Source organism: Rhineura floridana, chromosome 16 (genome assembly GCF_030035675.1).
Source record: "Rhineura floridana isolate rRhiFlo1 chromosome 16, rRhiFlo1.hap2, whole genome shotgun sequence".
NCBI classification, from domain to species: Eukaryota; Metazoa; Chordata; class Lepidosauria; order Squamata; family Rhineuridae; genus Rhineura; species Rhineura floridana.
In genome coordinates, this window is record NC_084495.1 from 4,367,178 (window position 1) to 4,388,587 (window position 21,410).

The window sequence follows — 21,410 nt, forward strand, 5'->3', positions numbered from 1 at the left end:
CCGGTCTGAGTCTCACAGTGGCCAGCCAGATGCCTTTGGGGAGCTCAGGTGCCTTTTTTGTTTTATTGTACTGGGCTTATGAAAGGCAGAATGTAATTTTCAATAAGCATGTATATGAGTAAAGACCGTCCAAATAGTCACACAGGCGGGATTCTGTACATAGTGTCCAAAATGCATCTTCTCCCCGTCAAGACATTGAGGCCTTTCTGTGGAAGAAAAACTGATGGTTGGAATCCAGCACATCTGGTAAGGTGGGTGGGAACAGGAGCCCCGAAGGAGCAGCAGGAGGGTCAGCAAAAGTGAGGCGGGATGCCACCCAAGAGTGGGATTTCTGGAAATTAGGGAGGGATGATCAGAAACGGGAACCTGCAATAAAATGTTGGTGTGTATGCTGCCTCCTCTTAATAGGAGTACTCCTGTTCAGGACCTCAGCCAGCCATTCCCTTCTGAGCAGGCATTCTACTCCAGTCCTCCCCACTGTCCCCTCCCTCCCATGGTGCCCCATTTTCTGTTTCAGCTGTCACTCTTCATTCTGCTGCTCCTGGCCATCTTCAGTCCTCATTGAGCTGGATGGTTCTTTCCCCAGAGGTTTTCTGTTTGCTCTTCTGCAAGCCTTGGAGTCTGCCCAGCCACGCCCTGAGACCGCCTCCTCTGCATTTCCCAGGGTCTCCATTTGGCCTCCAATCCTGGCCTGGTGGCACTCACAGCTCTCACTTGGCTATTGGGAGTGATAGTGCGGCAACATTTGCGGGAGATGCTCTAGCTGTGGACTTCCTGCTGTGAGCAGGGGGTTGGACTCGGTGGCCTACAAAGCCCCTTCCAACTCTAGGATTCTATGATTTCTTTTGAAGCCATATTTCTCTCTCTTTTTAAAAAAAAATTATTTAAAAAAAACCCCAGCACCTGTGCACAAAACATGGCTGTGAAAGCCAAGAGCTTCAGCTGCGAGGGGAGAACACCCCCTCCCTGCATCGCTGTCCCACCTCTGCCCTGGCCTCACTCGGCTGGCCCCCTTCTCTGGGCCTTGGCACATCCACCAGCTCCTCATGTGCAAAATGGAGCTAATCGTTCCGACCTAGGGCTCATTCACATGCGAGCTGCTCTTCGAGTAAAGACGCAGCTTTTGCCATCGCAAAATAGATTTGCAAGGTTCACACTTCCTACCTTCAAATCCGCTGTTTTCCTTTCACGCAAGCAGGCATTCTTCTGGAAAGGTTTAGTATCCCTGCTCCCTTGTGGTCCTGCCCCTGATTTTATGCCCAAGCAAGGTGTGCCCCCTCCCTCTGAGATGAACCGGATCCTTTAGCAGGGTGCGTGTGTGTGTGCCGGGAAGCCAAATGGTTGGCGCTGGCTTGCTTGGTGGGAGTGTGCTGCTATGTGAGGCTGACAGCCGCCACAGGGCCAAAGCCCCCTCCCTGGGGCTGGCGCTTTGTAGTACTTTCTTCTTCTTCTTCTCCCCCCCCCCAGCTTAGGAGGGGGGCCCCTGCAAGCAGGTGAGGGGCCTTGGTTGGCTCACAGCACAAGCCAGTGGCAGGCCTGCCCAGGAAGCTGGCTGTGGGCCCTTCTGCTCAAGCAGGGGGAGACCCCTGCCCCCTGCCGCTCCGGCCCACAGGAGGACTTGCAGAGAGATGGGGCAGGGAGAACAGGGGGAAGCCTGACAGGCCCTGCTTGAGGCAGCGAGGTCACCGTAGCAACCTGCAAGCTGGCAACTGACCTGACATACTTTTCTAATCTCCCGCGAACAGGGATGTTCAAAGCCCACCCCCACCCTTTTTGCGCATTCTTCCCTGCCTCAATGGCGTTTGGGGGCCTTTCCCCGCCCCCCCAATACTCCACAGTCAAAACATCCCCCCCCCCCGTGCTCCCTCCACCTCCATTCAGGGCCTCCCTCCCAGCAACTCTGCTTTGGGGAGGAGATGGGGCACTTCCCCCAACCTGCCTTCCTTGAGCAATTTCACAAAAAGGGACACTTCTGGGTTAGGCGGTACATAGGAGAAATATGGAAATTCTCATAAATCTTGCCCCTGGCAGCTTCTACAGGCAAGAGGAGGATGGCCTGTTTGGTTTCTCCCCTCAGCCTAGGGTGGGCAAAGTGCATTTCTCACATGCAAGCCCCTTCCTGACTGCCACCCCCCTCCCAGATGTTTTGATGCTCACTCATGGAAGCCCCTGGAAGAGCCATCAGGCCATGGGACAGATCCACCAGGTCTCAGGGATAACTGCCCAGTGCTGGTGGGCTGTTTCCTTCAGAGGGCCTTCTGAAAGTGTTCATTTCTGGAATGTGGGGGGTTGGTGCGGAGGAGGAGGCAGCGGTGGCATCAGGGCAAGCTGGCTGAATGGCAGCAGCCCTCTCGGGAGGTCCATTGGGGGCCCAGGTGGGAATCTGGATGCAGCCGGTAGCAATTCTGCAGAGTAGTTTCCCTGTTGGGTCCCGGTCCCTCTGAAGGTCCAACTGGTCCAGCTCCCATTGCCAATAGGGACCAACTGGGTGCTTCTAGGAGTCCACAAGGAATTTGTATTCTCTGTTTTGGAAGCCACCTTGTGAGGGCACTTAGTCTGAATGCTGGCCTAAACATAAGCTAGACACCCCCCTATTTATCTCTGGTCTGGATCTGTCTGCCTCTTTTACCCGGCTGATTGGCCAGTCACTCCTCTCTTTGTAGCTGGGGAGGCTCTGGGACTCAGGGCTGCACAACAGGCAGAATCTGGAGTGATGCAGCTTTCCCTAGCACTGTGATGGGGGGGGGGGAGAGAGGAAGCTACACTTGTTGCATCCTTGCCTGTGGAAGGCACACAGCCCTTGTCTGAAAAGGAGACACCCCATCCCCTGCTGTGGCTCCTGCTCCCAACAAACACTTCTGAAGCTCCAAGGATCTGCTCAGTGTTGCACAGACGGGGAAAGCGCAGACAAGTCCCTGCCTGAGGGGTGAGCTCAGAAAATCCGGGGTGTGTGTATGTGTATGTGTGTGTACAATTGGCTGTAAAAGCAATCAAGCTACGTCAACCACCCCAACTGCACTCATATGCAATATTTTTAATTTGAAACCCACATTTCACATCCAGTTTTTGAATGTGAGTAATGTGGGTATTTATGTATTCCCCACCATAACACTCAAAGAGACCCCTCCCTCCCACACTGGCACCCTCCCTTTGTGTTTCATTTGTGTTTGTGTTGGCTCTCTTACTTGCCCAGCTGGCACCTGGATCCAGTGACCCAGGAGGAAGGGAAAGAGCGGCAGGCAGCAGGAAGGGGAGGCAGGGAGGGAAGTTGTAAGCAAGTTGTATGGCAAGGAGAATTTAGAGAATTCATCTGTAGCTTTGGGGGGATTAATTGAAGGTTATGTACGAGTCCACTGAGATGCTCATAAGGAGTTGCCTATTGCAAGCCGGGCTATGCCAGAGAAGCACACTTTCGGGATGCCAAGTCCATAGGCATTAAATAGACAACCGGTTTCTGCAGAGCAGGAGTGGTGAACCTTTGGCAGGGGGCTTTATTTGCCCACCAAGCAATTTTCTCTTCCTCCCCCCCACAAGAAGTTTGTGGCATTGGCAACAAACCAACCAACCCAGGGAGCGAGGGTGGCAGGAACGGCAGCAAGGGAGTGGAGGTAACAGAGAAGCGGAGGGTTAGAGACCAGACTGAAAGTCCCTATTCAGTGGTCTGGTCCCTTAGAGGTTTGGTACCAGGGTATTCAAAAGCCTGCCTTTTCCTTCATGAACCTGTCTGAGTTAAAAGTGGCCTCCAAGGCCCTGCTCCGGGTTCCTCTGTCTTTAGTGGATGGTAACCGGAGACAGACAGGGCCTTTTCTGTTGTGGCATCTTACCTTTGGAATGCCTTTCCCAGAGAGGTTTGCCTAGAACCATATTTGCTTTCTTTCGGGGGCCAGGTGAAACCCTTTTTATTTGCCCAGCTGTTTTGCTGTGTAGATTATGTGTTGTGCTGGTGATGTGCTTTATGCTACTTCTGTTATGATTTGTCTTTCTTTCTGTTGTGACTTTGCTGTTTTATTATTTGCATGCTGCTCTTTGGCCACTACTGGCAAGGGGGACTTGGACTGATTCTGGGGACTTGGACATTTGCAAACCTGAACTGAAAAATCAAGATTATGTCTTTTCTCCCAGCTCTGGACTTCAGCTCATTTTTTTAAATGACATGCAAAGCTGCGTGATGAGAGAGCGCTGGGATCGTCGCAATGCCAGACCAGGCCAAACGTTCCCTCTCCTTCGCAGAGGGAGGGACAAGTCTACCTGTTTATGGCCTCTGGGAGCACAAAGAACATCTGGGCTGGAGCTGTGTGCTAAAGGGAGAAGAAATTCTCCAACAGTTTATTGGTAGTGAGGTCACCATTAGCTGTGGCAGTAGCGTAGCTTGGTGTGTGTGTTTTTCTGGCGCTGCAAGTGTTAGCAGGAACAACTCTGTTGCCAGTCTGGCCACCATTTTGCATCCCTACACAATGCCTCAGACCCAGAGTCATTCCAGGGCTTTCAGGGGGGAGAATGGGACATGGTGAAGAATACTTGGAGAAAATTCTTCAAATTGGACCGCCTTCTCTTTTTCTGGCAGTAGCAGCAGTGTGTGTGTGTGGGGGGGGGGGGAGAGAAAATGTCAGAAAAATGTCTCCTGAGAAATTTCAGCTTTCAGCACATTGTGCAAAGACCTTGTCCCAGCAAAGAGAGAGCACTTGCATGGAGTCTCACAGCCACTTGTTTGGAGATTATTATACAAAGCAGGAACTTGGTTTACAGGAACTGAATCTGACACCTCCCATTTCCTCAAAAAAATTCTGCATGTGACATAAGCCAGAGGCTTGCTCACGTCTTGCATCGTGACTGCCACCTTAATTTTGTGTAGGGGGAGGGGAGGCAGAGGAGTAGGGTCTCTCCTTTTGAAGCGCATCACCAGGCACAGAGGCGTGGTTCTGCAGAGGACATCCTGCCCATTGGAAACAGAAAAGGGAGTCATTTGCATCACATGGAACATCTCATTCTAAGAAAATGAGCAATTCTCTAAAACTGCACATGTAAAGGCAATTTTTTAAAAAGTTACACATATTGTTACATCGAGAGCCAGTGTGGTGGAGTGGTTAGAGTGTTGGACTACGACCTAGGAGACCAGGGTTCGAATCCCTGCACAGCCATGAAGCTCACTGGGTGACCTTGGACCAGTCGCTGCCTCTCAGCCTCAGAGGAAGGCAATGGTAAACCACCTCTGAACACCACTTACCATGAAAACCCTCTTCATAGGGTCGCCATACGTTGGGATCGACTGGAAGGCAGCCCATTTCATTTTCAAGCATGAAATCCCATTGAACTCAATAAGCATGCAAATGATCAAACCTGCCCTCCCCTCCTCCTCCCTCCCATCACATCCCTCTTGCCCCTTCCCTCTCCATTCCCCCCTCCCTATCCCCTTCCAATCCCTTCCCCTCCCCTCTGCCCTCCCCCACCTCCTCCCCCATGATCAGTTTTGCCTATCCTAGGACTACAACCTGGGAGACCAAGGTTTGAATCCCCACACAGCCATGAAGCTCACTGCGTGACCTTGAGCCAGTCACTGCCTCTCATCCTCAGGGGAAAGTGATGGTAAACCACGTCTGAATACCACTCACTGTGAAAACCCTATTCATAGAATCGCCATAAGTCAGGACCGACTTGAAGGCAGTCCATTTCCATTTTCCATTGTTACATAATTTTTTCTCACATGAAAACGGTAGCAGCAAATCCAAAAATTCAGGGGAGGGTGACCACACTGTGTAATCCCTCTCCCCTCATAGGTTCAGGATGTGTGTGGGAAATCACATATTTGAAGGCTTTCTCACATCAGAAACTCTGTCCATGGAAAGCTAGCTTGACAAGGAGACGACCAGGCTAGATTCCCTCTCCTTGACATGCTAGCGTTCAGAATGCATGTTGTTTTGGCACAACAGAGCATTAAGCCAAGAAGCACTCCACCAGTATTCTGAACCATTATGAACTTGGAAGAACTCTTTATCACATACTTTTTTCTCAACATTTAAACAAGCTCCTTGAAAATAGTGAACAACAAAAATGCACTTTAGCAGAACAGTATACGACCTTGAAATTGGGGGGTGGAAGGGGGGGAGGACCAGATTAACAACTATGCTAAGTACCATATGAGCCAATTTCCAGACAAATGGTCATCCCCATCATTTATATGATGGTCCAAGAGTACCTCCCATTGCGCCCATCTTGCTTTCTATACCAGACGTTGTAATTCTGTGGAACTCATAACATGGGGTCTGTTACCTCATCACTATAAAGGCTTGGATACTGGCTGATTCTACATTTCTGTCAGGAGTAAGGTTTAGGAACCTGATAATCAGGCCAGTATGGACGCTTTTAGTTCAGTGGAAGATAAAACGGGTGCTGGTGGATGGTGATGTTCTCTGGATTGTTGCAATTTTTTTTTGTTCATCTTTATGAATGTTCTCAGAGGAGAAAAATCTTATGAGATGCTGGACCCACGCATTGTCTTAAATTGTTCCTTGACCACAGCGGTAGGCTGCATTACTACTCAGCTTGAAGCTTTAACACTTTCAATGGTTGATATGACCCTTCATTATATAGCCTTCCTCTCATAAAGTTGTAAACTAGACTGAGCAACAGCAGTGCAATCTCCCCTTCTGAGATGGTTACAACTCCAGCTGTTGGGGATTTACAAGGTGACCATGCCATTTCCCTAAATATTCCTTGAAATATATTAATCAGTGAGTTAATCAGTTAATCGTAATATAAATAGTCATGCCTCTTCCATAATGTTTTGGTTTAAAGACTGTAAGCCTACCAACAGGGTTTGTTGTTTAACATAATTATAGTACAGCACCTGTATCCGAGGTGCTTTGCAAAAATAAATATTGTAACACCACCACAGCAAAACAGGGCTGGACCCTAGGTCACTTCAGCCAACCTGGAAGTGGCACAGGTGATCATCCTTCCTGTGCTTGCCCTCTAACCTGGAAGGGTCACCCTCTGCTTGGAAGTTCAGAAAACTCTTCAGATAAGGACTAAAGCAACTCACAGCTCTGGCCCTGGATGGCTGGGTGCAGAGCCTACCTGGAAAAGGGGCCTAATTGCCTCTGAAATAACCCTTTGCTTTTATTCCTTGTTCCCCTGACTGTCATGTTCCTCCCTTCTGTTGCCTTTCCCCCTCCCCTCCATCAAAATTTAAATTGTAAGCTCCTTGGGAGCAGGAACCTGTCATACTAGCTTAGTTCCACACACGTGAAAGGTGCTATATAAATGATGCCCCTGACTATCCCATCAGTTGAAAAGTGTGCAGGTGGAAGAGCATCCTCATCACTGTTTGAATTTACATTCTCCTGAAGGAACCCAAAGTGGCAAACATAAACACGACAATTTTAACAAGAGAAAGAAAAACATACTAAAAACAGTTAAAAACGTTCCAAAGCAAAGTTGCAACTAAAAACATTTTAAAACACAGTAAAATATATTATAAAATAGCTAAAAACATTCTTTCTTCAGTGACCTTCAGGTTGCCAGGGTGAGTCCTCTTCAGCCATCAAACACCTGGGTAAACAGGAAACGTTTTCAAATTCATCCTGAAAGCTAATGGTGATGGAGACAGATGCACTTCACTGAGGCGGGCATTTCAAAAACTGAGCCACCACTGAAAAGGCCATCACGGCTTATTGCCAACCGGACAGTGCTCAGAGGCAGCACCACCAACAAGGCCTCACCTCCCAGCCAGGATCCAAGATGGTGAATACTGGAGAAGGTGCTCTTTATAGATCCTTGGGTCCCAAGCCATACAGGGCCATATATGCTGGTACTAATACCTTGAGTTGGGCCAGGTAGCTCACTGGCAGCCAGTGCAGCGTTTTCAGGACCAGTGAACCCATGGTTCCATCGGGCTGCCCCACTTACCAGCCTAGCAGGTGCATTCTGCGCTAACTGCAGCCTCAGTCTTCATGGGCAGCCCCACATACAGCACATTACAGCAATCCAGACGGGAAGTCACCAGAGAATGGACAGCTGAGGCCCGCCTGTCCTGGTCCAGGAACCAGCCGGGCATAAGGACTCCTAGCCACAGAAGCCACTTGGAACTCTAGTGACAAATTGGAGTCCAGGAGTACTCCCAGACTGCAAACCTGTTCATTCAGGGGGAGTACAACCCTTCCCAGAACGGGTCGTACACCTAATTCCTGGACACGGGAACCACCCGCCCACAGCACTTCTGTCTTATCGGGATTCAGTTCGCTGGCCCCTTTCCAGCCCATCACTGCCCCCAGGCTAATGTTCAACACCTTCATAGCCTCTCCCAATTCAGATGGAATGGAGAGATAGAGCGGTGTGTCATCAGCATATTGGTGACACTGTGCTCCAAATCCCTGGATGACAGCTCCCAGCAATTTCATATAGGTGTGAAATAGCATAGGAGACAGAATGGAACCGTGTGGGACCCCACCACCCAAAAGTCCACAGAGCTGAGCAATAATCTCCTAGTACTACTTTCTGGTAGTGACCCAGCAGGTAGGAGTGGAACCACTGCAATGCAGTACCTTCAGCTCCCAACCCCTTCAGTCACTCATGAAGGGCGCCACGCGCAATTGTGTCAAAAGCCGTTGAAAGCTCAAGGAGAACCAACAGGGTCGTATTGCCCCGTCTCTCTCCTGATAAAGGTAACCAATCACGGCCACCCAGGCTGTTTCAGTGCCATCGGATAAACGATGCTTTCTATGGGCATTCATGCAGCTGGCCGGCTACCACTCTCTCAATCACCTTGCCCAAGAGACTGGATGGTGGTTTTCTAAAATCTCTGGATCCAGGGAGGACCTCTTCAAGTGGTGCCACAGCACTGCCTCTTTCAAGGCAGTGGGCGTAACTCCCTCCCATAGTGAGGCATTGACCGCTCCCTGGACCCATCCAGTCTGTCTCCTCCTCCTAAATTTTACCAACCATGAGAAGATCAAGGGGGCATGTAGTCACCCTCACTGCTGCAGGCATCCTGTCCACACCCTCGGGCTACAACAACTGAAACTGCACAAGCTGCAATTTGATGGTGCTCCAGGGACCTCCAACAAGCCTGAACCAATTGTGGCATCACGTTCAGCACGAATCCAAGTAATTATCCCCTCAAAGTGATTCGCAAAGCTCTCACAACAGGGTATTGAGTGGCCCATTGTTGATGATAACACACTGGTCTGGACCAGCCGGTTCACCACTCCAAACAGCTCTGCCGGGCAATTCACTGGGGATGCAATAGAGGCTGAGAGAGAGGGTCTCTCTGCCACCACCTCAGCCACGTGGTAGGAACTCGCTATGTACTCATCTCTCTCTTCAATCAGATTCGCACCAGAACTTGCACCACCAGCACTCTAGCCGACGTCCAATGTGCTTCATCACCCAATGGAAATACACTGCCTTCAAGTCGATCCCGACTTATGGCGAGCCTATGAATAGGGTTTTCATGGTAAGCGGTATGCAGAGGGGGTTTACCATTGCCTCCCTCTGAGGCTAGTCCTCCCCAGCTGGCTAGGGCCTGCTTAGCTTGCCACAGCTGCACAAGCTAGCCCCTTCCTGTCTGCAACTGCCAGCTGGGGGGCAACTGGGCTCCTTGGGACTCTGCAGCTTGCCCACGGCTGCACAGGTGGCAGGGCTTGTAACCCCTGAGCCACTCACTGTGGGGTGATCTTTAGCTGGCCTTGACACCCAGGAGACACAAGTGGGGATTTGAACTCAGACCTGGACTCCCAGCCAGGCTCTCCTCCCCACTGTGCTATACCAGCTGTCTTAAGCTCCTCAGTAAACCAATGAGCCTCTCAGACTCCCTGTGGCTGGAGAGGGTGCTTAGGAGCAATTGTGTCAATGGCCCTTGCCATCTCGCTGTTCCACAGTGAAACTAGGGCCTCGACAGGAGCACCAGCCATGTTACCTAGAAAATCCCCCAGAGCTTTCAGAAATCCCTCAGATTTCATCAGCCTCTGGGGGCAGACGGATCTAACTAGTCCTCCACCCCTGCACTGGGGGGCGGGGCATGTCAGTCACAGCCAATCCAAACCAAGCCAGGGCGTGATCCGTCCATGACAATGGGGTAATATTCACTCCCCAATATGCTCTGTAGTGAAAACCAAATCTAGGGTATGACCTGCAGTATGTATTTGCTGCATGATGTATTGTGACAACCCCATGGCTACCACAGCAGTGATGAAATCTTGAGTGGATGGGAATGAGGAAGAAATGAATATGAAGGACTTCTGATGGGATGGAAGATGAGGCAGCTCTAGGAGGCTGCATAAAATGAAGGGGGCAGGTTGCCTACCTGTGCTTTATAGGCTAAATAATTATCCCCAACACAGCATCAAAAGTCACCAACGATCCAGCATTTCCCCTGAATAATTCAAGGGCCCAGAGATCAACTTGGCATCCTGTTCTGGGACACCTTCTTCATTAAGAGCCGTTCTGGCTGCAGTTTTGGCTGATCACCGCTAGTCCAAATGGAGTTCCTTGTCCTGGAGACATGGGAAATGCTATCAGCGAGAGAGAGAGAGACCTTGAAAGAGAGAACGTGAAAACACACACACAGAGAGAGAGAGAGAGAGAGAGAGAGAGAGAGAGAGAGAGCACCAAGCACCCTTAGCGGAGAGAATGTAGGAGACAGAGTGGCTAAGCTTAAAACTGCCAGCTTTGCTCCAGACCACGGGGAGTGACCTCGCTGTTCAGGAAGATGAGATGTGGTTCTGCATCCAAAGTTATGGAGAGGATTGGGATTGAACCCTGGAGATGGACCTGTGGGGTTAAAAACAACCCTCTGCTGGAAGTCTGAATGAGTTCCTAACAGCTGAATAGGCTGGTTCCCTGGGAAGGTGGTGGATTTTTCTTCGTTAGAGATTTTAAAGCACAGGTTGGAGGGTAACCTATTGGGGATGCTGCTGCAGAGTTTCCTGCATCAACAGAGGTTGAACTAGATGACCTTAGCGGTCCCTTTAACTTTGCGATTGTGATGCCATCCAAGGTGAAGTGCCTCCTGAAACTCGTGTGCCTGGTTGCCACAAGGGAACCCCTGTGCTGTTTTAAAGTCTGCAACAGAATGAAATTCACCCAGCTGTGAGTTAAAATTATGGGATTACAGCACAGGGAAAGGCCTTTGAGTTTGTATGCTATTCCTTGGAGTTATCAGAAGTTCAGCTCCCTAGACTTCTTGCCACATGGTCTGCCAAGAGGGCCAATAAAGACTCCACAAGTACTGTTTTGCTGTGAATTTACTGTCACCATGTAACATATAACTAGCCTATCTTTTAGATCTGCTAGTACAAGTATCAGAAGCTAGAAGCATTTTACCCTTCCTCTCTCCCTCCTTCGGCTAACTGCAGTCCTGGTTGTTGTTTTTATAACCCCAGCTTCTTGGTTAAAGGAACCTTTATTTTTCTGTTCAGGCAGGGAAGTTGGAAGTTCTAACTAATTGCATCTTTGTCCATGTTAACGATTTTATCCTTTTGGCCTTGGTGCTGCAGAACAGTGCACAAGTTCTCCAGGGGAGGTGGCTACAAGCCAGCCTGTGGAAACTGGCAGAGGTACACTTGGCAATCCAATTAAATCCCTTAATAGGTAATACATGAGAGTCTCCCAGCTCTTTAACCCAGGAGGTGACATGTGAAGCTGTGGGGTTCCTTGGGTGCTCAAGGGTGAATTTAGTCCCAGCAGTGGAGCCACTGGGGGACCTTCGTCTAATCTGGTTTCTCTAGTGACCCCCTTCGGGCATTGGAGTAAAGAGGAGGGGTCTCATCAAAGGACCCTCATGAGCTATCTTACAGAGTTAATTTATTTGATTATAAAAACAAAACAAAAACTACTCCTTGTTGATAAACCTTGTCCATCATCTGTCTAGGGACTTGTGGAGATGTGTACTGCCTTCAAGTCGATTCCGACTTATGGCGACCCTATGAATAGGGTTTTCATGACGCTGAGAGGCAGCGACTGGCCCAAGGTCACCCAGTGGGCTTCATGGCTGTGTGGGGATTCGAACCCTGATCTTAAAACACAAGGACCTTGAAAAGATTAGAGAAAATGTGTGTGAAGCACTTTAAATGCTGAAAAAGTGCTTATATGTGCAAATTGTTATTAGAACAGCTCCTGATGTTTGTCCTACAAGGCCCAGCAGTACTCCATAAACCAAATTTGTTCCTTGACGGCAAGAAAGTTGTTTCTAAGTGTTTTTTATAGAACAGCAAAAGAGCACACGGGAGACAACCAAATTCCATAGGAAAAAAATCTTTTATTTAACAATATATCAGGCTCCATCATGGCTCCAGGGAATTCAAATCCTGTATTATTGATTATTGATGACGATGATGATATGGTAAACTGGGTGAAAGCAGTTTATAAAAAAGGTAGAAGGAATCTCTAAAAAGTGACAGAATGACAAGAACAAGAAACAAACTGTTCTGGTAAATTTGGTGTCACCAATAGGAAACCCAGCCCCCTGAGCCCTTGGCACAGAAATGTAACGACGATGGAACAAGATTGGAAGCCAAAATAGGATCAACCAAACAGTGAAAACCTCAGCTGCTGCCTTCAGGCCCCCCAGCACATCTAGCCCTCCCAGAAAAAAATCCCAGGGAATATTTTCTGTAAGGGATATTAAAGCATTTTGCCACCCTCCCCCCAAAAAGCTTCGTGTGGGAAAGCTGGACTTGTCATGGAGGCAAACCCATGTTTTTTGGTGGCTAGCCAACAACAATATGGTGCACATAGCCACTCACTCCCAGAATGCTGCCAGATTATGGAAACTGCGCCACGCATAGGATGGCAGAGTTGGCAGGGGGTAAGCCACCCTCCTGGATGATCCAGATGCCTCACAGAGGTTCACACCTGAGGGCAAAAAAATGGAAGGCAGCTAGTATTTTCTGGAATGTGGTATGAAATGAGGTGGCCCATTGATGGCTGTGAGCGATGGTGGTTTCAGGGCACGTGTGGGTACACAGTATACACTCAACCCCTTATTCAGATGGACTGAGTTACATCTCCGAAAGGCCAGATACCAGGCTCAAAGTGTCTCTGTGTGTAGATAACCACCACTTTTCTGCACATAAGCCTCTCTCTTCACCTCAGACACAGGTGTCCTACTCCAGGGGTGGATTTAATTAAGGGGATTCTGCAGTCCCTCCAGACAGGAGGGGGGCTTGCAATCAGCTTTGCTTGTGTACAGCCAGCGCCACCAGCCAGGGATGGGAAATTAGGCAGAAGGAAAAGCTCCAGGGGAGGGATAGGTGGAGGCGCAACCTTCAGGTGTAGGCCTGGGTGGGTGTCAACTTAGTGTCAACCCTTATTTCTGCTGCTTGGGAGGCTCACAAATTCACAACACACATCTGTCTGGGAGAAGAATAAGGTCGTGGTTGCAACTTTTGCTATCCCAAGTCCAACCTGGCAGCAACCGCAGGGGGTGGCCCTGATGCCAAGCAATGCTTTGTCACAGGACAACCAGGCCCTGGCAACAGCATTGCTCCATCACCCATGCCAGCCTGCAGTGGGGTTCATGTGGCTCATTCGCCCAACTCATGCACAGCTAGCCCAGCCAAACTGCAGCTGGGAGGTGAACTTCACCATGCCAGGCAGCCAGTGTTACGACGGGCCATGGACTGGTCATGTTGCAGCCAGCCTGAAACTTCTGGTGGTCAGGAGCAAGCTGTGTTAGCCTTTTCCCCATCTCTGAAAAAAACCCAAGAACGTTTGAGGAATGCCAGCATTTCCCATACTGGAATTGACTCCAGATCTGAAATCGTCCCTGGTACATGACTACCTAAGCATTCAATCACAGATCCACACTTCAGACTAGACTGAACAAGTTTGTCATTCCTTCCTGCCCAGGAACGCTGGGAACCATAGTTTTGTGAGGGTTTCTAACAGAATCCCCACCAGATCACTAAACATCAATTCCAAGGATCCTTTGGGGAAGGGTGACAGTTAAAAGTTGTGCAGGACCAATACATGTTTGAAGTGTCTATAGGGGCTCAACAATTTGAGGGTGAAACAGACGGCATTGTCAAGCAAGTCCAGCTCTATGCGAGACTGGAAACATTCTTCCAGTCCTATCTGAGTGGCCACCCAGTTCACTGGGGTCAAAAATGTGGTGAATGCAAGATGCTGAAGTGAATCCAGGCCCACCATTTCAAGCAGAGGCATTTGCCTGTAACCAGTCAAAGTCTCCACTCCTCCCTGAGGACGGTTTTTCCTCTGGAACTGTCCCACAGTTGGATTCCCAGCCTGGCTTTCAGGAGACAGACGCAGGCAGCACACAGGCAAGAACACCTCTGCTGATGGACGTAGCCAGACTGCGGTAGGACAAATGTTTTACACCCGTTCTTGTGGGGTTTTTTTTTTAGTTCTTATTTTTTTCTAAGAAAAAGCAACCAGAAAATAATCCAGAGTTTATACAAAACATCTTTACATTATATTTTCCAAAAAAGACTAGTTATTTACACAAAATAAAACCTCAAAATCCAAAAATGTTCTTTTGATTAGGGGAAAAATGAACGCAAAATAAACTGTTTTAGGACCCAGCAGTCAAGAGGTGCTAAAAACACAAAAAACATTTGCTCCTTCCCCTCTATGTTACAATTTTATTTGGCTGCCCACAACTCTATGGGTTTGCTCCCTTTCCCATGGTAAGCAAAAGGAACCCACCTGCCTTGGAGTTGCAAGTTGCCAGAATCTCCTGCAGTTCTACTCCTCCTCCCCCATCCTGCCCTGGCCCTGAGGTGACAGGTGATGTCTGTGTAAGGTGGCAGAAATCGCAGTGAGGAGAGGCTTCGTGCACAATGGAAAATTCCTCACAAAGTCAGTTGTACGAAGGAAACTGCATGGACACCATTCACGTGGAAGGCACGTGTGCAGTTTATTTTGTCCCATATACCATGCAACAGGAAGTATCAACTGGGACAAAGATGAACCATTGTGCCATTTCCATGGTTTTCATGTCGGAAGTTACTTTTTCTCAACACAACCTTAGAAGTTCACATTAAGAGTGAACAATTGCAGTTCTGTTTGACTTGGCATTTCATTTCCTCCTATTTCTTGCTGTCTCCCTCCCCCCAAGCTGGATCTGCTGTCTAAGAAATGATTCTATAAAACCTCTTTTGATTCTGGCCCCCTTGGTCTTGTGTCAGACATGAACTTCCCATGATTTGGGAACAGCTGGATACACATTATGGCCAACGTGAATTTGGTACCCCTTTCAAAGGTTGCTAAACAGGCCCTAGTATTCCACGACCATTCTGCAGATAAAACCATTCCAAAGATTAGAAAGTGTGTGGATGAATATTCAAGGCAGAAACAAATTTGTGCTCAGGTGAGGATAAGAAACACAACCACACAGTTGTGTGAATCCGACCGAAAATGCCAGTATAAAAGGCATCAGCACAATCCATTCCTATCGAGACATGGGCTGGAACTTCCTGCAGATATAACTACCACCCGCATTTAAAATTAGGAATTCTACCCCCAACACACACGCACACACGCGCGCACACGCACACAGTTGAACAACTGGAATTATCCTGCATTTGTGGCAATAAGACAGTGATGGGGGGGGCAGGAGAAGAGAGACTTTTCAAAAAGTTTCAAAATGTTTAAATAGAAAAAGTAATAGTAGCAACAATAATAAAAAGACTGTCAATTATTTGTGGAGTCCTGAGTAACCTGCCTCCTTGGCTGATCTCCACTGAGCATGCCCAAAGTGCACGGCTGCCTAAGCCCTTACAGGGACCCCCACTCCGAACCCTGCATAGAGATCCTGCTGGGGGAGAAACAGAGCTTGGGGGCGGGGAGAAGCTGAAGCGGATGGAACAGAACGGCTTCCGACATGGCTGTCTCTTGAGAAGGGCAACTGAATTGGCCCAGTCGGGGGCTCAAGAGACCAGCAAGAGGGTGGAGCAAATGTCCAGTCACTCTATCCTTCCCATCAGCCTTGGCCAGTTTATTGCCTTGTGCGGGAGTGAGTTTGTATTAAAAAGCAAAGGAAGGCTTCAGAGCATAGACGAGAGACTGGCAATGATTAATTGGTGCTCTGGTGCTCTGGCTCCAACCAGCACAGGCCTCTCAAGGCCTTCCGAGAGAGCCTGGCTTAGTTGGTTTGGAAGCAGAATCGAGCAATTAGCTATGAAGCAAGAGAAGTAAGGCTTTGGTGCAATGGTGAGACTAGGGGAAGAAGGTGGCCGCAGCTGCAGCCGCAAGGGGCCTGAGTGTGCAATGGAGAAATGCCCCCCTCCCCACGGAGGAGGGGAGAGAGAGGAGGAGAAGTGGGGCAAGCTCTGCTTGGGCCTGGGGGTTCAGGTAGGCAGACACTTCCTCCTCCATGCAAAACTAAGGCTTCTGGCACGACAAATGCAATCTGACAATGGGACACAGAACTGCCCCTTTCTGCAAAACGCTCCCGAACCTGCAGCCAAGCTGTGGATTGGGGGGGGGGCAGTGACGGCAGTGGAATGCAGGGCTCCCCAACCATGGAAAAATGTGCTGACCATCCCCATGCAGGGACAGGCGGATAGGCCGGCGGGGAGGGATTGGTTGCCTAGTGACCAAGAAAAGGTTGGAGCAAGGACTCTGATTGGCGCTCATGGCCTGATCGCGGCAACCCATCGGGTATGCTGAAGCTATCAGAGGAGCTGAGCCCCGCTTCTAGTGCAGAGGGATTGGCTGGGTCCCCATGGCCAGCCAATCATCCGATTCGATTCCCCTCTTCCTCAGGAGATCCCCATGTGCGAAGCGTCACGGATGCCACGGGGACAAGGCTCACACTGGGGAGGTTACCAGCAAGTCTAACTGCACAGGGATTCATCTGGACCAGTCAAAAAAGTCAGTGCTGTTGCTACGTGGCCTCGTGGACCCTCTCCCAACCACAACCTGCAGTGTGCACGCCCGAGGGAGAAAATGATCAAATCGTCTCGCAGTGCCCTCATGGGTAACATCTCCTTTCTGACAGCACATGGGTGGAAGGGGTGCCTGGCTTTGAAATACACAGATGATTTTAGAGACACAGACCTCTCGCTGTGGGAAGTGACAGCCTGGCTGCTCTCACAGAAGGAAAGGACCGAGCAGGCAGCGCTCAACACCCTTGTGCCTCCCGTCGGCCAAGCACAGACTCAATTGTCATCCAGCCTCAAAGTCCACCAACTCCTCTGAGTAGGGCTCCCATGCTGACTTGGGGACGGCTCCTACTGCAACCTCCACTTGTTCGCCTGAAACTCTTTGAAGCTGTGTTGGAAACGGATTTCATCCTGTGGCCGGTTCAGGAAGCCACTGGGCCTCCTGCCCCAGCCCCCTCTCTGACAAAGGCGATGAAAGTCAGCCCAGCCACGTGACTCCCGAGAGCGATTAAGAAGCATAACGATGTAAGAGAGGGGCTGGTTGTTAACTGCCAGGGTCACAGTGCAGACCTAGCCGCCGCCACCACCAGCCAGTGCTTGCCATCTACTCCTGTGGAGGAAAACGACGTGCTGGACCTCTGGCAGCAGCAAAACGTGCCGTGCATCCCGGTGGATCCCTTCTCCCTGAAAGGGTCCTGTGTCTCTGACAGATACAATGCAGCATCCCAAGGAGGATCTTGCAACAACACCCCCCCCCCAATCCCTTACCCACATGACCAGCAATCGGTTCCTATTGCCTAACAGGAAAGCGGCAGCCTGGAGGAGAAAGCCCTTTCCAGAGAAGATGGCTTGGGAGGGTCCTTTTCTGCTGGTTTCAGAATGGGGTTCTCTCTCAAACTGACTATTGCAGACTTTCCATTTAGAAAAACACACCACTGTTTCTGTTTCACAAAATAAAGCGCAGGTCAAAAACAAGGAGATGATTGCTCTGAACAGTGACAGCAGGAGCTTAAAGAGGCAAAGATGGCGACTGAAGGCAAGGAGAGCGTTCCAGTCCGTGGGGCCGGATGCAGCCCCCGGTTGGGGTTTGTGTGCAGGAAAGCGTAACGGGAGCTCATGCTGGAAGGCCGGTGGTGGCGGCAGAGTCCCAATGCTTCACAACATTAAAAAGTTACAAAAAATGTTTTAAAATTAATACCCTAGTAGAAAGTCAGGGCCAGGCAGCTCTCCTCCCTCGGCAGGGTCTCCATCTTTGCCACGCCAGTGACAGGCAAACCACTCCCTTCCCAAACTTATTCTGGGGCTCCACACTTTGGGACCACTGATGTGGCACCCCCTGCCTCCCCCTCCCCACGAGAACACTTAAAACAATAAAAGCAGGAGTGGAATTTAAAACAATGGAAAAAGCCTCAGGGATGGTGGTGGTGGTGTTTCCCAGACATGTTCAGACAGTGAGGAAAGGCACAGAGCACAAGCACGGGGGCCGTGGAGCGTGCCGGGGTGTCGCCGCCATCAGCGACCCCAGAGCTCCTCCGAGGACAGGGGTGGGATGCCAGCGTGGGCTTTCTCCTCCCCTTCCCCCTCCTCGAGTCTTGGACTACAAAATTTCCAAACTACAAAACTAAAGACTGGAGGGGGGAGGGGGGGCACTCCACGCCTCACCAGGGCTCTTCTTTTGACCTCTGCCTTGCAGTGCAAGCACGCTTTGCGGTGAGGGGAGCTGGCAGAGGCTGCCCCCCCATCAGCCCTTGCTCTTTTAGTCTGTTTCCGTCGGTGGGGTGCCAAGGCTGCTCCTCAAACCTTGTAGTAAATGTTTGCCGGGCTCTGAGGGGGCATCTCCTGGACTATGTAGACAGGGTGCCCATAGTCGCCGCTCACTTTCTCATAGTGAGGGCAGTAGTTGTTCTCTGTAGTCCGCAAAGGGATGATGATGTCACTGGGTTCTGAGCCCGCGTTGCCGCTGCACTTGGGACTGGCCAGCGTGCTGAGCGACAGAGCCGCGGCCCGCTGCTGCGTGTGCTTCCGGTGCCGCTTGCGGATCTTGATCAAGAGGACCACAAGGAAGATGATGATGAGGATGAAGATCACACAGCCAGCCCCAATCGCTGCAAAAACGGCCACCTTGGAGCTGAAGAATCCGTCCGTGGGGCTCTGAGTATCCCGGCCGTCTTGGTTAACAGGATCTGGGATGCAGGGGAGGAAAGAGGAGAGGCAAGGTTGGTGGACTGACTCTGGATCGGAAGGAATCCAGTCCCTGCTGATCCCGCTGTGTTGGTTTTGTCTTGTTAAGCCTGGCACACAAACCCCCCCCCCCCGCTGTGGTCTTTCAAAATCCACCAAATGCACCCCATGGCCTCCCTGAAGCACAAGTGCGTGCAGGGCATGTTCTTCTTGGCTTGTTCCACAACTGTGGAATCTCCCCCCCCCCCCCCAGCAATTCACTAATCCCTTCTACGGCAGCAGCTCCTGTGGACACCTCTTTGGACTGTTGTGCTTTGGCTGGCTTTTTAATAGCTTAAGGCTGAGAAGACAAGGAGCAACTGTAAATCCTCACAGAAATCGAACAATTCAGCAGCAACAGGATGGGGCAGGATTGGAATTCATGAACAAGCGAGACTGGCTACAACCAGCAGTGAGGAGCAGGGATATCAGTGGACTTTGCTGGGCTCAACCCCAGAAACAAACTCCAGGGACACGGCTCCTCAGTCTCAAAAGAAGCCCCTGAAATTCTTCCCTAGCTTGGAATAAAACCCAAACTGGAGAACACTTTTCATCTAAAGAGCTGGCCAAGGGAGAACTAGGCTGGGAAACATCTACTCTCAAGAGTCCCCTTCTGTGAGTGGGCATTTGCCCCATACGCCTAGTTTTTCCAAAGGCAGCTCATCAAAACAGCTCTCTGGCAATGCCACGGAAATGGTTGTCACTTTACTAGAGGGCTGCTTTGAAAGGCTGCCACCTGGAAAACTGGGAGTGGTGGCAAAATACCCACACTCATGGGAGACCCTCTTGCCCTGCAATGGTTGGACTTTGCCTCGTGACCTTCAAAGGACCCCCTGAGCTTTACTGATGAGCCACCTTTGGGGGCTGTAACCACATGACTCAGATCATTTCCAAGCCAATCTCACATGAGCAGAGGGTCACCTGACCCACCTCTCTTAAAGCCAGGCCATCCAAGACAGCTCATTTTCCAACATAGGAGTGGGAAGAGGCTGCCAGCGCTGCCCCTGACCCTTTCCCCTTGGGCTCCAGAGTTTTGCCACTGCAACCTGTGAGCAGCAGCTGGTGTGCATCTCCCCTAGCGTGACTGGGGAGCCTTCCCAAAAGGGTCTGGGCTGTTTTTGCCACATTATCCATGGAGAAGAGGACTCTGAAGCTTGCATTTTGCACCACCCAGATGCCCATTCAGGCACTGACCCTTTCCTGCAATCATCACGTTGGCAAGCGGCCACTATTGGCCAGGTGTTCAGTGCACCCTGGCCGTGCCAGGGATCCAGTCCTTCAAGACATGGCAAGCTCTGAACTGAAGCCCTCCCTGCAAACCCTGCTGTCTGGGAGGCTGCAAAGGCACAAGCCCAGAGGCCATGCTTTGCTTTTCCGTCTCCATCTCTCAACCTCTTGCCTCTCTCCCTTCAGTTGCCTGTTTCCAATTGCCACATCCTACTTTTGGAATTATGTCCTCCCTCCCTGCATGATTTCATCTATTGCCACTTTCAAGAAATACTCAGCTTTTCTCTCACGGTTTCCCTGAACAGATCCCCCTTCTTCAGCACCTCACTTGCCAGTATTATCAGCCTGTAAGGAGAGACCCATTCTCTGTGCCTGTCACGGAAGGCAGAGCAGCACACGCGTGGGCTGGAAGAGAGTCTGTGGCTTGGGTTGAAAGCGTGCAGGAGGCTGACCGAGCAGCAGAGAGACAGGCCTCCTTCCTCCAAAATTAGGCAGAGCTCCACTAACATGAGGGCATCAAGGCAGAGGCTTTCTGAGCACACACAGAGTGCAAGGCTGAAGACTTGTTCCTATTTGTCTTTTTTAAAAGGCATTTAAATGATGGGTTTTTTTAAAAAAATGTCCTGTTCTGTCTTCAGCTACTGGGTTTTTTGTTTTGTTTAGCTGTATTTTGTTACAGTTATTTGCTAATTTAAAACTGCATTTATATGTTATGTTTTATTCACGCTTTTGTACACTGCCCTAGAATCTGAAGAAATATTTTAAAGAAACATCGCACATGCTCATCATCACCCTTCCCAAGATTCCAAGGCACCTCCTCTGATTCAACCCCCCCTTAAGCATCCAGGCAAAGCCCCTCCAGCTGTGGACGCTCCACAGGGTCTCAAAGCTGACCTCTTTCCCAAACACACCCTCCCTGGTTCTGGCTTCTGCACCCTTCAAAGGCATTAGCTACACAGCTGGACAGAAAGATGTTCCTTTCTGGCCACCTGTAATTCAGGCTGAACCCCCAGGAGTCCCGTCTCTTCTCTGCAGACTAGAGTCTCCCCCCCCGCCTGCCCAATGCCTGCAGACCCGCCAGTTCCAGTTAGTGTCTTTGCCCAGGCCAATGCAGTTAGACAA

General features: G+C 50.2%; 1 protein-coding gene across 3 annotated transcripts in view; it reads right to left on the bottom strand.

The window, feature by feature from the left end:
- Nucleotides 1–15,085: 15,085 nt before the first annotated feature.
- EFNB1 (ephrin B1) overlaps nt 15,086–21,410 on the bottom strand; it is a 130,996-nt gene continuing 124,671 nt past the window's right edge. For all 3 annotated transcript variants that reach the window (XM_061598330.1, XM_061598331.1, XM_061598332.1), the window contains one exon: nt 15,086–19,024. In XM_061598330.1, coding sequence (XP_061454314.1) covers nt 18,636–19,024 — 389 coding nt within the window. In that variant the 3' untranslated portion in view covers nt 15,086–18,635. The remainder of the gene's footprint in view (nt 19,025–21,410) is intronic.